Source organism: Triturus cristatus, chromosome 10 (assembly GCF_964204655.1).
Source record: "Triturus cristatus chromosome 10, aTriCri1.1, whole genome shotgun sequence".
NCBI lineage: Eukaryota > Metazoa > Chordata > Amphibia > Caudata > Salamandridae > Triturus > Triturus cristatus.
The window spans coordinates 273,554,309-273,568,385 of NC_140593.1; the positions used below are offsets into that span (position 1 = coordinate 273,554,309).

The 14,077-nt window shown below is 47.4% G+C and overlaps 1 protein-coding gene across 2 annotated transcripts in view; it reads left to right on the forward strand.

Moving 5' to 3' along the window:
- PEX1 (peroxisomal biogenesis factor 1) overlaps positions 1-14,077 on the forward strand; it is an 831,513-nt gene that overhangs the window by 502,243 nt on the left and 315,193 nt on the right. For both annotated transcript variants that reach the window (XM_085631051.1, XM_085631052.1), the window contains exons 18-19: positions 468-610; positions 698-801. In XM_085631051.1, coding sequence (XP_085487177.1) covers positions 468-610; positions 698-801 — 247 coding nt within the window. The remainder of the gene's footprint in view (positions 1-467; positions 611-697; positions 802-14,077) is intronic.

The following is a 14,077-nucleotide window of genomic DNA, read 5'->3' on the forward strand; positions in this document are numbered from 1 at the left end:
AAGCTTCTACAGATGATTGGTTGGTAACATTTTGTAAGTTTTGTAAAAGATAATAGTTATGTGTATGTATCCAGTGCGTTGTCATTTTCAGACCATGGTTCAAGACTACCCCAGTAACCCTGACATGAACCTGGTATTACTGAAAAACGTTTCATAAACCCAGCCTGGCATCTCTGGATGTTACATATGATCTGCAGAGGAGCAACTGCATCTCTCAGTGTAATCCTTACTGATAGTAGATAACCTGTTTTTAGGAGGATGCATCAAAAAACAGTGCCAGTCTACATCTGCACAAAGAACTTCGCTACCTCTCCTGTTCACATGCTGTGTATATGTTCATGCTATAGAAGTACACAATATATACATATATGATATGCATTGCTTACAGACACGCATTACTTTTAATCATAGGTGTTTTTGGCAATTCACTAACAAGTTTATGCATTTCTTTTATTACTCTGTTCCAGGGCACAGGCTGCCAAGCCTTGCATTCTTTTCTTTGATGAGTTTGACTCCATCGCCCCTCGCAGAGGCCATGATAACACTGGAGTAACAGACCGAGTAGTTAACCAGTTGCTTACTCAGCTGGATGGTGTAGAAGGATTACAAGGTAACGTTTGTAAGGTACCATGCATTTTCTTTCACATTGTTTATATTCTGTTCAGGGAAATGAACAAAAGACCTTTGCATTTCACAGGTGTGTACGTGTTGGCAGCAACGAGTCGCCCAGATTTGATTGATCCGGCTTTGCTGAGACCTGGTAGATTGGATAAAAGCTTGTACTGCCCCCCTCCTGATCAGGTAACGAGCAGAGATATAGGACGGTATTAGAACTTTTTAAAATTATTTAACATATGTCACTTTATCTCACTTCCTCACACACTCGCTCTATATCTCCCAAACCGTGGTAGATGGAGGTTTAGAATTATCTTTATTTTCAAACAGTGTTTCACACCATGATTAAAAATGATATAAAAAGATTATAATTGCTACTGCTGATACCATCACAAACGTCCTACTTCAATAATAGAATATTACTTTCTTTTAGTACTGGCAATCTGGAATCAAAAATGCTAGGTGGTAACCGAAACAAGTAGGTTATACAATCTGAAAATCTGCTCAAACGTAATCCATTGGGTAAAGATCTTTTACCTTTATGCATGGTTAGCTGTATCACTCTCTCCCTGCCCTGGTAGTGTTTATGAGCTCTAATCCGACCTCCTGAACTATGATTTCCCACAGAGCGGCGCTCATGGTCTGCATTCTGTCTCAGCTGCTACCAAGCCATATTATCTACACTGCTCTAATCATTGTGGAATACAGAGCAGTCTCGTGGATACTTCTTCCTGCAGACATCTTACCTTTGAAATATTCCAGCATGCCAGCTTAATGAAACGTTGAAATTAGAGCGAAGTTGAAATTTTCTTTCAAGCCACCGTACTACATGAGCTTCTAAGCCTGTGTGAGAAGGGGTGCAGTGAAGTAGCAAGGGTGCCATCGGCCACACTCATGCTCTTGGGTAGTAAAATATCCTAATAATCAGGGTTCTATGGGCCCCAGTGCCACTGCATCTGCTGCACAACTGACAGCTATACCTGGGGGGTGCGGTGGGGGTAGGCGTTGGACACACACATCCTGGCCAGTATGAAGGGGTTATTTCCATGAGGATGATCTATACCTTTAGTGATACCCAGTTCTTTTCTGCAGGATTGCGTTTAATTCTTGATGAACTCAGGAATTCATAACTTGTCTGCAGCTACTCAATCCCTCGTGTAGTACGATGTGGACTTGCAAATGTGATGCACTACAATTGGGAATCACATGTTTTCAGACCTGTCAGCCTTCGGGTGGTCTTCCCCCAAACTTTTTGCCTGTTTACCTAACTTTTTGCTGATCTGTTTTTGTTGGCTTTAGGACTCTGGGCACTTTACCAATGCTAACTAGTGCTAAGTGCATGTGCTCACTCCCCTAAAACATGGTGATATTGGTGTATCCACAATTGGCATATTTAACTTACTTATAAGCCCCTAGTAAAGTGCATCATATGTGCCCAGGGCCTGTATATTAAATGCTACTAGTGGGCTTGCATCACTGATTGTGTCACCCACTTAAGTAGCCCTTTACACATGTCTCAGGCCTGCCACTGCAGAGCCTGTATGTGCCGGTTCACTGCTATGTCGACTTGCATTAAAACATTTTTGCTTAACCTTCCCTTTTATTACACCTATGTAACCCTAAGGCAGGTCCTAGGTAGTCCATAGGGCAGGGCGCTGTGTAAGTAAAAGACAGGACATATACTCTTTAATTTTACATGTCCCGGTAGTGAAAAACTCACAAATTTGTGTTTTCACTACTGTGAGGCCTACCCCTCTGATAGGTTAACATTGGATTCCTTAATACATTTATTAAGTGTAATTCCTGATTGCGAAGGAGTAGAACTGTCATGTTTGGTACCTATGGACTTGTTATCATAAATCCTCTTTAATGGTCAAGTCGGATGTATGATTACAACTATAAAAATGGTACGTTTAGAAAGTTGGCATTTTTCTACTCTTAAGCCCTGTGTGCCTGCTTCCTGTCTTCAATACACGACTGTGTGAGGTGACAGTTTGGCTTTGTGCCTTCCCTCTAGACAGTCACACACAAAAGTAGCTTAGGTATGCCTGATGGGTCATCCTGGGTAGGTTGGGAGGGAAGAGCTGACACTTGCACCGGAATGGCCTTTGCCTGTCTCCACACAAAGAGCTGCATACCCTCCTGTAGTGTGTCTGGACCCATGCCTGGAAAGGGAGGATCTCCGTACGCTTCAAAGCCCCTCATTGAAGTCACCCCTACTTCAGAGGCACCACTGGGTTTGAAGAACTGAACTTCTGACCCTACCACAGTAGTACACTTCTGGACCTGTGGATACTCTGCCATGAAGGACTGCAGTGCTGCTGAAGGACTGACACTCTGCTGGACTGCTGCTCTGGAAGAAATGATTGTCTGCTGTGCTGATCTGCCTGCAGCCCTAGCTGCGTGGGCGAGAAGGACTGGAACTACACCACTTAAACCCAGAGTGACTCCAAGGGCTTGTCTCCTGTTCTGCAGTCTCTAGGACATCAAAGACTGCCTGCACCTCTCTAACCAGTACCTGGACTCTGCCATCTGTGAGTCCTACCCTGCCAAGTGGTGCCAGTCCAGTCCTGGGCCCTTGCAACTGGGTTTTCCTATGCTGCATCACAAAATTCCATGCATTGCCAACTTTGCGCCGGTCGGAACAGACACATTCTCTTCGATGCCAACGCATTACCACTTCGATGACACCACAGCACCAGCAGCGCTACTTGACGACAGTGCATCGCCTGCTACACAAGGGGTTCGACTGCAGCGCATCTCCCAACTGTGCAACTCGGAACTGACACATCGCCTCCAATCCCAAGGACCGACGCCATTGCATTGCTTCCGACTGATCCTCACATCTTGCTCCTTGTTGTCGATGCTTCCTCTGTGAAGGTACTGTTTGCAACAGGCCCTGCTTGGCTTTTGTATCCAACTCGTACCCCATCGCTGTCGGCCTGACTTTTCAGATTTGACCTGGTCCAGGGCCATCAGATAGCTTGGTTGGCGCTTTGTTTATAAACACTATATTTCAGGATATTCTTTAAAAATTCATTCATAACTCCAGTTCTACCTTTTGGAATTTTATCGTTTTGGTCTTGTTTTGTTCATTAAATTAAGCTCCATGTTTCTATCCTGGTGTGGATTATTTTTGTGTGGTGATTTCAGTGTTTTACTGTATCAGGTGTTGCACAAATAATTTACACATTACTTCTTATGTTAAGCCTGCTTACTCTTTGCCAAGCTACCAGAGGGTGATCACAGGTTAATTTAGGATGTGAATCTGATGTACCCCGACTAGGATTGTTATTCCTGCTTGGACAGGGTACTAAACTCTGCCAGCCAGAAACCCAATTTCTAATATGCATTATTAGTTTCCACCAAGAATGTGTTTAACCCAGTAAATGCATATAGCCTAGTAATGCCTTATGTCTGGGATAAGTGATTTTAGGGGAAATGCATAATGAATGGAGTAAAATCTTTAATTATTCTGCAATGTCATAGTTTTAGTTTGGCGAAAGGACATGATCATGTGGTTGTTGTGTGTAATTCAGTTTTTCAAGTGTCTTTATGTGCTTTATTCAGTTCTTTGAGGATACAAAATATTTCGTTTGGGAAATCCATGCCTTTCAAGATGCAGTGTTACATTTTTTGGAATGTTAGGTCTAGGAGGGAGAAAGGCTAGAAAATGGCTAACAGTTAACTCTTGAAAGGATGAAATTCACTTTCAGGTCAAAATCTGTGGTCTACTTCACTGTTTTAGTCACAAGCTAAAAGAAGTTTTGATTCTAGGGGCTTTCCGGGACTACTATGCTGAGATATACAGCGACCCTGCCCCCACCCCGCAAACTGTAGTGGATCGATTCCTCGATCCTCTCCCTATCCCAACCATTACGAGGACAGAAAGGGAGACCCTAGACGCCGTAATTACTGCGGCAGAGGTGAAGCGGGCCCTGCAGGCCCTAGCCCGCAATAAGGCTCCGGGGCTAGATGGGTTCCCCTTAGAATATTACACGACATTCGCGGTGCACCTAGTCCCTCGATTGGTGGAAGTGTTTGCGGCGGCACTGAAGAAGGGGGAGTTACCGAAATCCATGCAAGAATCCGTCCTTGTCACGTTCTTGAAACCCCATAGGGACCCGCAACACATGGCCTCCTATCGCCCGATATCGCTGTTGTCCGCCGATTGCAAACTCCTCGGGAAAGCACTCGCGGACAGATACGTACAAATCATACACACCCTGGTCCACCCGGATCAGTGCGGATTTATTCCCGGCAGACGAACGTCCCAGAATATACGTTCCACATTCAGGATCAGGTAAGGGGAATATACCCCCGAGCGGCCTGTCTCATCCTGGATCTTGAGAAGGCCTTTGACTCCCTCACATGGCACTTTCTGTTCTCGGTACTGCAGCGGGCGGGCATTGGACCCACCCTCCTCGCCTACACGCGCCTACTGTACACTGGGCTCACCTCGCGGATGCGCCTAGGTCGATATATATCGACTGAGTTCGCGGTTCGGAGGGGCACGCGACAGGGCTGCCCACTGTCCCCTCTACTTTTTGCTCTGGCGGTGGAGCCGCTCGCCATACGCCTTCGACAGGAGGGGGGGAGCTGGGGCATCCCGGTGGCGGGCACAGTGCATAGTGTTTCCTTATACGCTGATGACTTGCTGATCTATGTGCGGGACATTACCGACGACCTGACCCCCCTCTGGGAAACCTTGACGGAGTTTGCGACGGTCTCGGGACTACGGGTGAATTGGGACAAGTCCACGATATACCCGCTGCACCCGGATCTGCCCCCACGGGAGGTTCGACTGGGTGCTTAGTGGGTGCCCTGGAGTGCGGAGGCCCCTCGATACCTTGGGATCCGTCTCTACCACTCCCCCACAGATATGTTTGAGGGTAACCATAATAGGGCACTGGCTAGTATTAGGGCTGCGATCGGATTTTGGAAGAGGCTTCCACTGGCTCCAATTGGGAGAGTGGCGCTAGCCAAGATGATCATCGTCCCAAGATTGCTGTATTTTTTTACCAATCTGCCAGTGATCCCGCCCAGAGCCTTTTTCCGGGACCTAGACTCCCTCCTTAGCGCACTCATTTGGGGATCCACTAGGCACAGGATAGCCCTGAAAAAACTGCAGCTACCCACCACACAGGGTGGCTTGGGAGCCCCCTCATTTGAGGCCTACTTCTTGGCGGCACAACTGCAATGGCTGTCTCACTGGACGGCAGACAGATACACTGTGGAAACTCACACTGTCGCAGGACGGATATCGGCCCCGGAGATCCGTCGCCTACTCCTCCCTGGCACTAAACCAAAGCGCACATACCCTTTACAAGTATCGGTGGCGCGTAAGTGCATGATGAGGATACACCGTATGTCCCCGGGGGTTCCGCTGTACTCCCCTCTGCTCACCCTGGTGGGGTGGCCCAAACAGGAACACTACTACACCAATAGCGAGCTCCGCACGTGGACATCGTGCGGATTAACAGAGGTGGAGTCCCTATTCGAGGAGGGGCAACTAAGACCATTCCATAGCCTAGTAGAAGAGTATGATCTTCCCCCAGGACAATTCTTGCTCCATCGCCAACACCTAGCGAGCTACCGACCGCATCAGGACCTAATCAAAGGGGAGCCATGCACACATCCGGTTCTTCACGCGATCTTGCGCATGGGCGTGGGGCGCCATCTCACTACCTGGCTTTATAAAGCCATCCGGGAACTGTCTTACCAACCACTGGAGACCCTGCGAGCCACTTGGGAGGCCGAAATTGGGCGTGCGTTCCACGAGGGGGAGTGGGGGAGAGCCTTGGAGTACCCTAAGAAGGTCTCTAGGAACGCACGCTTTAAGAACATTCAATACTACATCCTGCATAGGGCCTATTTAACACCCGCACGCCTCCAACGGTTCTACCCTGACACTCAGTTCCTCTGTCCCAGATGCCAAGAGCGGAATGCAGATTTCCAACATATGTTTTGGAATTGCTCCACCATCAAAACTTTCTGGCACCACATTCACACCGCACTAGGTACCCTCACGGGGCTAACCTGCATGACCACATGGGAGGCCACCGCCCTAGGCATCTTCCGTGCGGGTAAACAACACAAGGTGCGGACTCGCTTCCTCTCCCTGGCGGTGCTTTTGGCCAAACGCAGCATCGCTATGCACTGGCGCTCCCCCACAGGTCCACCGCTGGCGGCTTGGGTGGGAGCTACACACAAGTGGGCGGCGGCAGAGGAGGAGACGTTGCGGGAGGAGGAGGTGAGAGGGGTCCGCAAACATCACATATCAATGGAATGGGCCATGTTATTGTATCAGTTCAAGCAGCTATCCCCGGGTGCAGATCCAACGGACAACCCACTCACACCGTCGGCTCAGCACGTGCAGTCACAGACCCCGCCCAACCAATCTCTCGACATTCCACCCACATGATCTGCTTACATACCCCAACATCGGTTATGCTAACGTAATTCTAGGTCGACCCCCAATAGGATAGACACTCATGAGACACAGAGGTGCCTTACCCCAACGACACAACAAACCCTCGCCGATATCATTGGTTGTGCCTGTTCATGCCTCCCCCCCCCCCCTAGTTTAGGCCTTCGTTTTACCCTAGTTTATGTGCCATATCTGGAACCTGAGACACCGGGGTATACACCTCATATCAAGTCTATACGTGGGTCATGTTTTCCGATGACGTATCACTGATATATGCAGCTGATGTGTACCACTATTGAATGTACTATCTGTTATAACTATCTGAAAGATCTATATGATGTACAATGTGTCTAATATAAAAATGGCAATAAAAATAAGTTACAAAAAAAATAAAAATAAAAAGTTAAAAGAAGGTTTGGACCATATCACTGAGAGCTGCTCTGGCCCAGCACAGAACCGAGTGTCATTTGAAGTGCCTACATTTATTACATACAACTCAGAATTCCTCCAAATTAATGCATTGAATGCAGATAGCATAAGTCAGAAACACTGCCCTCTGTGCTGAGTTACTCTGTAGAGTGAAAATCTCAGAAAAGGTCACAGCAGCAGAATCGCAGATTCACCTGCTTCAATCTGCATCCAAAAAGCTGGAGGAACAAGTCCAATACTTAATGAGACAACACATGGTTATGGCAGCGAAGCTTGAAGTTCAAGAATGACTGTGCGTCTAGGAACATCAGAGTGGTCAGGGTCACGTAGGGGGCGGAGGGACCCAGCATGAACCTCTTCCTCGAAGACCTAATTGTCAATACCTTCTGTCCCAAGCGCCTCCAACTTTTTCTCCATTGAACGGGCACACATGACACCAATCCCACCGCCGAAGCCGGGGGCTCCCCCGCAGATTATTATTACCCAGGTTTTTAATCACCAGGATCGGGATGCTATTCTACAGGCTGCTTGCTCTCACGAAAACTTGGCATACAGAAATGCCAATTACTGCGCACCAAGAACGTCACATACATGATGCTCTTTCCGGTGCGGCTGCGAGTGTTGGGGGAAGGTAAGGCATGGTACTTCACCACCCCTACAGACAGGGACCCTGAGTCACGTACATTGATAGCAGAGGGGCACAAACTGGTCAAGTGGGTTGGTGGTCGATGTGCCTAGACCCGGGGGGCCTCAGATATAGGCATGATCACCAGAGTTTGAATGGTGGTCAATCTTCAGGTTGAGCAAAAGAGATGATCTAGGGTGTCTCATGTGAAGCTGAAGTGAGGACATTTAGATATGTTATGGGTTATTCACACTACGCACACTCATTTGGTGTGTCTTGGTGGCACCGTCCAACCACTAACAAACTCTGTGCTAAAGTTCGGGTGCCATGTACTCTTCAAGTTCTGGTGGTGGGCGTTTTCAAGCTTACCCTGCAGGGTGGGGGGAGTTTTCCTGGGGAAACAAGTTATGTTTTATTTTAATGGTTCTATGTGACTTAACATATTTTTGCACAGCGTCATTGCACAACAGTGGAATGGGACTCTAATCGCTTAGAGGGGAGGGGATGAGTCTTTCATCTGGTCACACATTAGGTAGACTGGCAGTCCACTGGACACTACATGGAGACTCATATCTACTCTGTTTTAAAAGTCATGACATGGAATGTCAATGGCTTAGGCAACAAATTTAACACACTATTGTTTTGAAGTATATCCGCCCCAGACTTAGTTTTCATACTGGAAACTCATGTGAAAGGTAACCACTATAGGACACTGGACCCATTTGGTTATTCCCTGGTGGTGCATGTGGGTTTCTCCTCCAACTCCAGGGGTACGGCATACTAATTAAACCCTCAGTCCCTTTTACACCAGGCACCACATGGTGCGATCCACTTGGCAGGTTTGTAGGGCAGACCAGCACGTGCCATCACAATTCCACACGGAAACCTTCTCAGCACTTGGATGTTGGAGATGGCTCTTGGTACGTTGATACTTTGGAAGAAGGTGGGTGGGGGGAATTGGGCATGAATACAACAATGGACCTGAAGAGTGACAGAATGACGAATACACCAGAGACTACTGACACTAGTCCACCTCATGCCTTTGTAGGCACAATGGGCCTAGTAGATCCCTGGCGCAAGCATAACCCCACTGCTCAACGGTTTACTTATCTCTCAGCGGTGCATGGTAGCCATTCCCTCCTGGATCACGTATTCAGACACCACATGCACGCCATTCAGTTTCGTAGTGTGTCACATTTTGCGCCTGGTATCTCTGTTCACACCCTGGTGAAGTTGGTGTTCTCGGTCCCCACTAGGGACTCGACGTTACCCCCTAGAGAAGATCCTTGGTACCTAAAAGATTGGAAATTCCAAGAAAAAGTACGGGAACAGACCGTTCACTATTTTCAGGAGAATGAGGGGACAGTCAACTCGGTCTGCACCTTGTGAGAAGCCTTCAAGGCAGTACTGCATGCCCAGGCCCCGATTGGGGGCTCGAGAATGGAACTGACTATCAAGTGACACGCTGACCACACAGACATGCCTCTACGATGTTGCCGATAAGGCCAGCAAGCATGGTTAGAAAGGAGAGATGGGGGTAAAAACTAGGTGGTAGAGATCCGGGACTCTGCCGGGACATCACACACCACTGGGGAGGCCATAGTGGAGGCCTTTGCCACTACTATGAACACACATGTCTCCAATGCAACTTGGTCTTTCTATGAGTATACTGACCTCCTTAAAGTTCTCTCCCTCAAGGTCCTATCAGTCTAAAACAAGGACACACTAGAGCAGGACCTGACTGTAGAGGAGGTGGACGGGGCAATCCAGGAGTTGCAATCTGGGATCTGGGAAGGCAGCTGAGCCCTACAGACTGCCTTTGATACTTTATAAGTGCGTGGCAGACAAGGTAGTGAAATGCATGCTGCTCATGTTTCAGGCGGCAGGGATGAAGGGAGGCCTGCCGGTAGGCCAGAGTTTGGCTACCATTGTAGCCATTCCTTAAATAAAGAGAAGCCACCAGAGGTTTGTAGCTCCTACAGGCTAATATCCCTTGTGAACCTAGAGGTCAGGGTCTCAGCAAAGGCCTTGGGCAAAAGACTGAAGACAGGGATAACTACAGTGGTCCAACCAGACCAGTCCGGGTTGATGCCACAAAGGGGTATTAGATTGAATTTCAGGCGTCTCTACAAGGTATTAAATATGACTGAAGCTTCTCAGACTGAAGACACTGTTCTACTCTCATTAGAGCCAACACAAGAAGATGATGGATGGAGCGCTGAAACTTTTCAGACACCCACCCCCCAGTCACCGATCTGGGTTGAATCCATCATCGTTCTTTAGCTCACTTCGCCGTCCCAGTTCAGACACAGCTATATGCAATTCAGTCTTGACCCTGTGCCTCATGGGACAGTCCATCCCGAAAAGACAAGTCATGTCTTTCCTGGACCAGAAACAAGCATCCTGGTACCGGTTTCGGGCTAACAGCCCTCATCAGCCAGGCTTGCTTGAATCCAGTGGCAAAGTGAGCAAGGGACCCACCTCTGGGCAAACCCTGCCAACTCAGGGCGAACAAAGCAAATACAAGGAGATGATGGACGGAGCGCTGAAACTTTTCAGACACTCACCCCCAGTCACAGATCTGGGTTGAATCCATCATCGTTCTTTAAATGCAAGGATGGCCTTTGATAGCGTTGAGTGGACATATCTGTTTGCTGCCCTTTCCGGGTTGGGATTCGGCCCCCAGTTCTGTCACTGGATTAGACTCCTGTACCAGGGCCCTCTGGCGAGGGTAAATGAGACACTGTCCCGTTCTTTCCCCCTCCTCAAGGGTACAAGACAAGGTTGCCCCATGTCCCCAATGAGTTCTGCCCAGGTGCTTGAGCTATTGGGTACTTTCATTCGTCTGGACCCCCTCTTGAAGGGTATTGGAGGCGGAAGGTACTGAGAGTAATAGATCTTGCTTTGTGCTGATGATATCCTACTCTATGCTACCCAACCGCGCCTCACATTGGATAGAATCCTTCAAATCAAATTCTTTTAGCTTTGTGAGGGATATTCTGGCTATCAGATTAATTGGGATAAGTCCCTTATTTTCCCTCTTGCTGGTGGTAGCCCGGCTCTGTCATTAAGGTGTGTAGCCCCAATCGTTACACTGCTTTCAATATTTGGGCATTTATGTGACGCTAAGTGCTCAGAGGTTTTTGGAGAGGAACCTGAATCCCCAGCGCCTCTGCACTGATGTTGTTCACTGACGGTCACTCCCAGTGTCCTTGATGGGACAAGCCTTGCTCTACAAGATGATGTCCCTCCCCCGATTGCTAAATGACCTGTATGTATGAGGGTGGGCTGGCAGTCCCCGACGTACGTGTCTCCTATTGGGCAGCCCAATTGACCGCAAAAAATGACTGGGTGTTCATGGACATGGGGGAACCGGCATATCGAATAGACCAAGAGGCAATGGGGAGTCACGGTTACCCATCAGTACTGTATACCAAAAAATGGGAGAACTCTTTGCTGATCCATACACAGACAGTAGTGAGGGTGTAGCGAGAGGCCACTAGATTTCTGAAATGGGAGGACAAACTTACTGACAGGACCCCACTCTAGGAACATTGACCTGCTGAGGGAAGTCGGGAACCTGAAAGGTTTTCACAAATGGGGGCTGCTGGTATCGAGCACTTATGGGACATTTGGAGAGGTGGGTGCGTTGATGACGTTTGAGGATTCACAGTCGGAATACGAGATGGAGGAAATCAGAACAATTTAGGCACTTACAGCTAGGTCATGTGATGCTGTGTCATGTAATGCTGTGTCATGTATTGGAGGGAGAGCAACTGCCGGAGTCAGCCCCGCTGGAGTATTGGCTGCTTTTGGACCCTATTCCAGACAAAGTAATCTCCATGACTTATATAGAAAATTAATGAACAATTTCCTAGACCCCTTCCGGCCCCACCCAGAGGCATGGGGGGGGGAGACATAGGACTTCTCAATGACGACTGGGTGGAGGCACTACAGAGTCCTAGGGAGGTTGTGATTCATTCCCAGTTTCGGCTAGTACAATTGCGGATATTCCACTGATCATAATACTCCAGGTCACTTTTACACCACTTAGGTCAATATGACACTGCCCTGTGCGTGAGGGGATATGGTATGGTGGGCTCCTTCTTTCACATCCTTTGGGACTGCCCCAAGATCCTGCAATGCTGGAAGGCTGTCATCCATGTAATGGGCAGGTCACTGGCTTCACTGTCCCATTAGAGTCTAGATGGCATGTGTTTTATATATAATGGGCGATGAAGTTTGGCCCAAATACCAGAAGATCTGGCTGATGTTAGCGGCCGGAGTACCAAGAGAAATATCACTAGGACATGTGGAGCGAATAGTCCCCTGAGCGTGCGGGACTGGGAAATTGATCTAGATTGATGCCAGTGGACAGAACAGGCGATTTACCAAAGTTGGAGCTGGCGAAAATACGAAAGAATTTGGGAATCATGGTGCAATTATAGGGGACTATGAAAGGCTATTATGCGATGGGTTTGCTTAACTGATGGGCTGGTTGTGGGATCAAAGATGTTTGTATTTAATCTGAGTCAGAAATGCAGAACTGTGATGTATACTGATGGTTGATATTAACTGTTATTGTAATGCCTCCTCTTTGTGATGCTGCATATTATTCGAATAAGACTGTGCCCACTTGTACACTGAGCAATTGTTAAATAAAAAAGAATTTTTTTTTAAAGTCCGAAGCATCGAGCAGGGATTGTCTCTCTCTGTTACTGTTGGTACACAGACTGTACTGTCCGCAGATTATGCGTGCACTGCATTGTGGCAATGTACTTAATGTAGAGGCAAAAAACAATGGTAAAGTTTATAATATCTAATTGCATTATATTTTCACATCTTAAAACTTGAAGGACGTGGCACCAGTTCTCTCTTTTAAGAAGATGAAAACAGATTGCCACTTGACAAGCACCATCAGGAACTTTTTATAACTCTTGGAACATAAGATGTTTACTGCTGGTAAATCTGACTGTACTGCTTGATTGCAGCTCCTAGTTTAATACTAAGAGTAATTTGATTGCAGCTCGTAGTACAATAGTAACAATTAAATTCACTACATAGCTTGATTGCAGCTTATAGTATACTTCTGAAAGAAAAACTGACTGCCTGACTCCATTGCAGATCATCGCACAGTAGTAACATTAAAACAGACAGGAGGGCTTGATTCATGCTTATAGTATTGTACTGACTGTAAAACTGACTGCATAGCTTGATCGCAGCTCATCGTATAATAGTAACAGTCAACAGACTGTTTGACTTCACTGAAGCTCATAATATAAGTCACTGAAGTATATAAAAGAAAGAGACCTGGGGGTGATTGAATTAATCACAGCCACTGGTAATCACTCGGGCGCATCTCAGGCCATCATTATTTTCTCACCATGCTACTAGAGCAAAACCATGGGTCCTGTGCTCACCGTGACACTAAAACCAAGCTTCACCTGACTGCCAGGTCCATTCAGGATGAAAACGGTCTTGAATTCCTTGTGTTCATGTTCAGAGGGCTTGGTTTGGCAGTTCGGGCTGGACTGTTCCTATTGGAGCATGACAAGTGATTTGCACATGAATGGGTCTAGTCTGAGGGGTCATTATAAGCAGAATAATGATGAACTGGGATATGGCCCCCGATTACCAGTGGCCGAGATTACTTCAAGTGTTCCACCCATTGCCGTTTTGTTTACTTTCGTAGTATAATCTAGGCAGCATACTGTACTGCTGAGGATAAAGTCAGTCAACAAATTTTGCAAGCTAAATGTAACAGTTTTCCATTAGCTTATGCACTTGGAATTTGGTACCTCATAGAGCTGGTAGCAGTGAAGATGTAGTTGTATTAAAAACAAAAAAGCATTGGCCAAGTGTAGCGGGGCAAGTGAATGCGCGAGGCAGGGTTTGTAATGCGATGGGGGTTTATTAAGTTACTTTGCACACAAAAAGTCAAATCGCCACAGTCTCTCCACTGGAGAATTGGCTCCTCG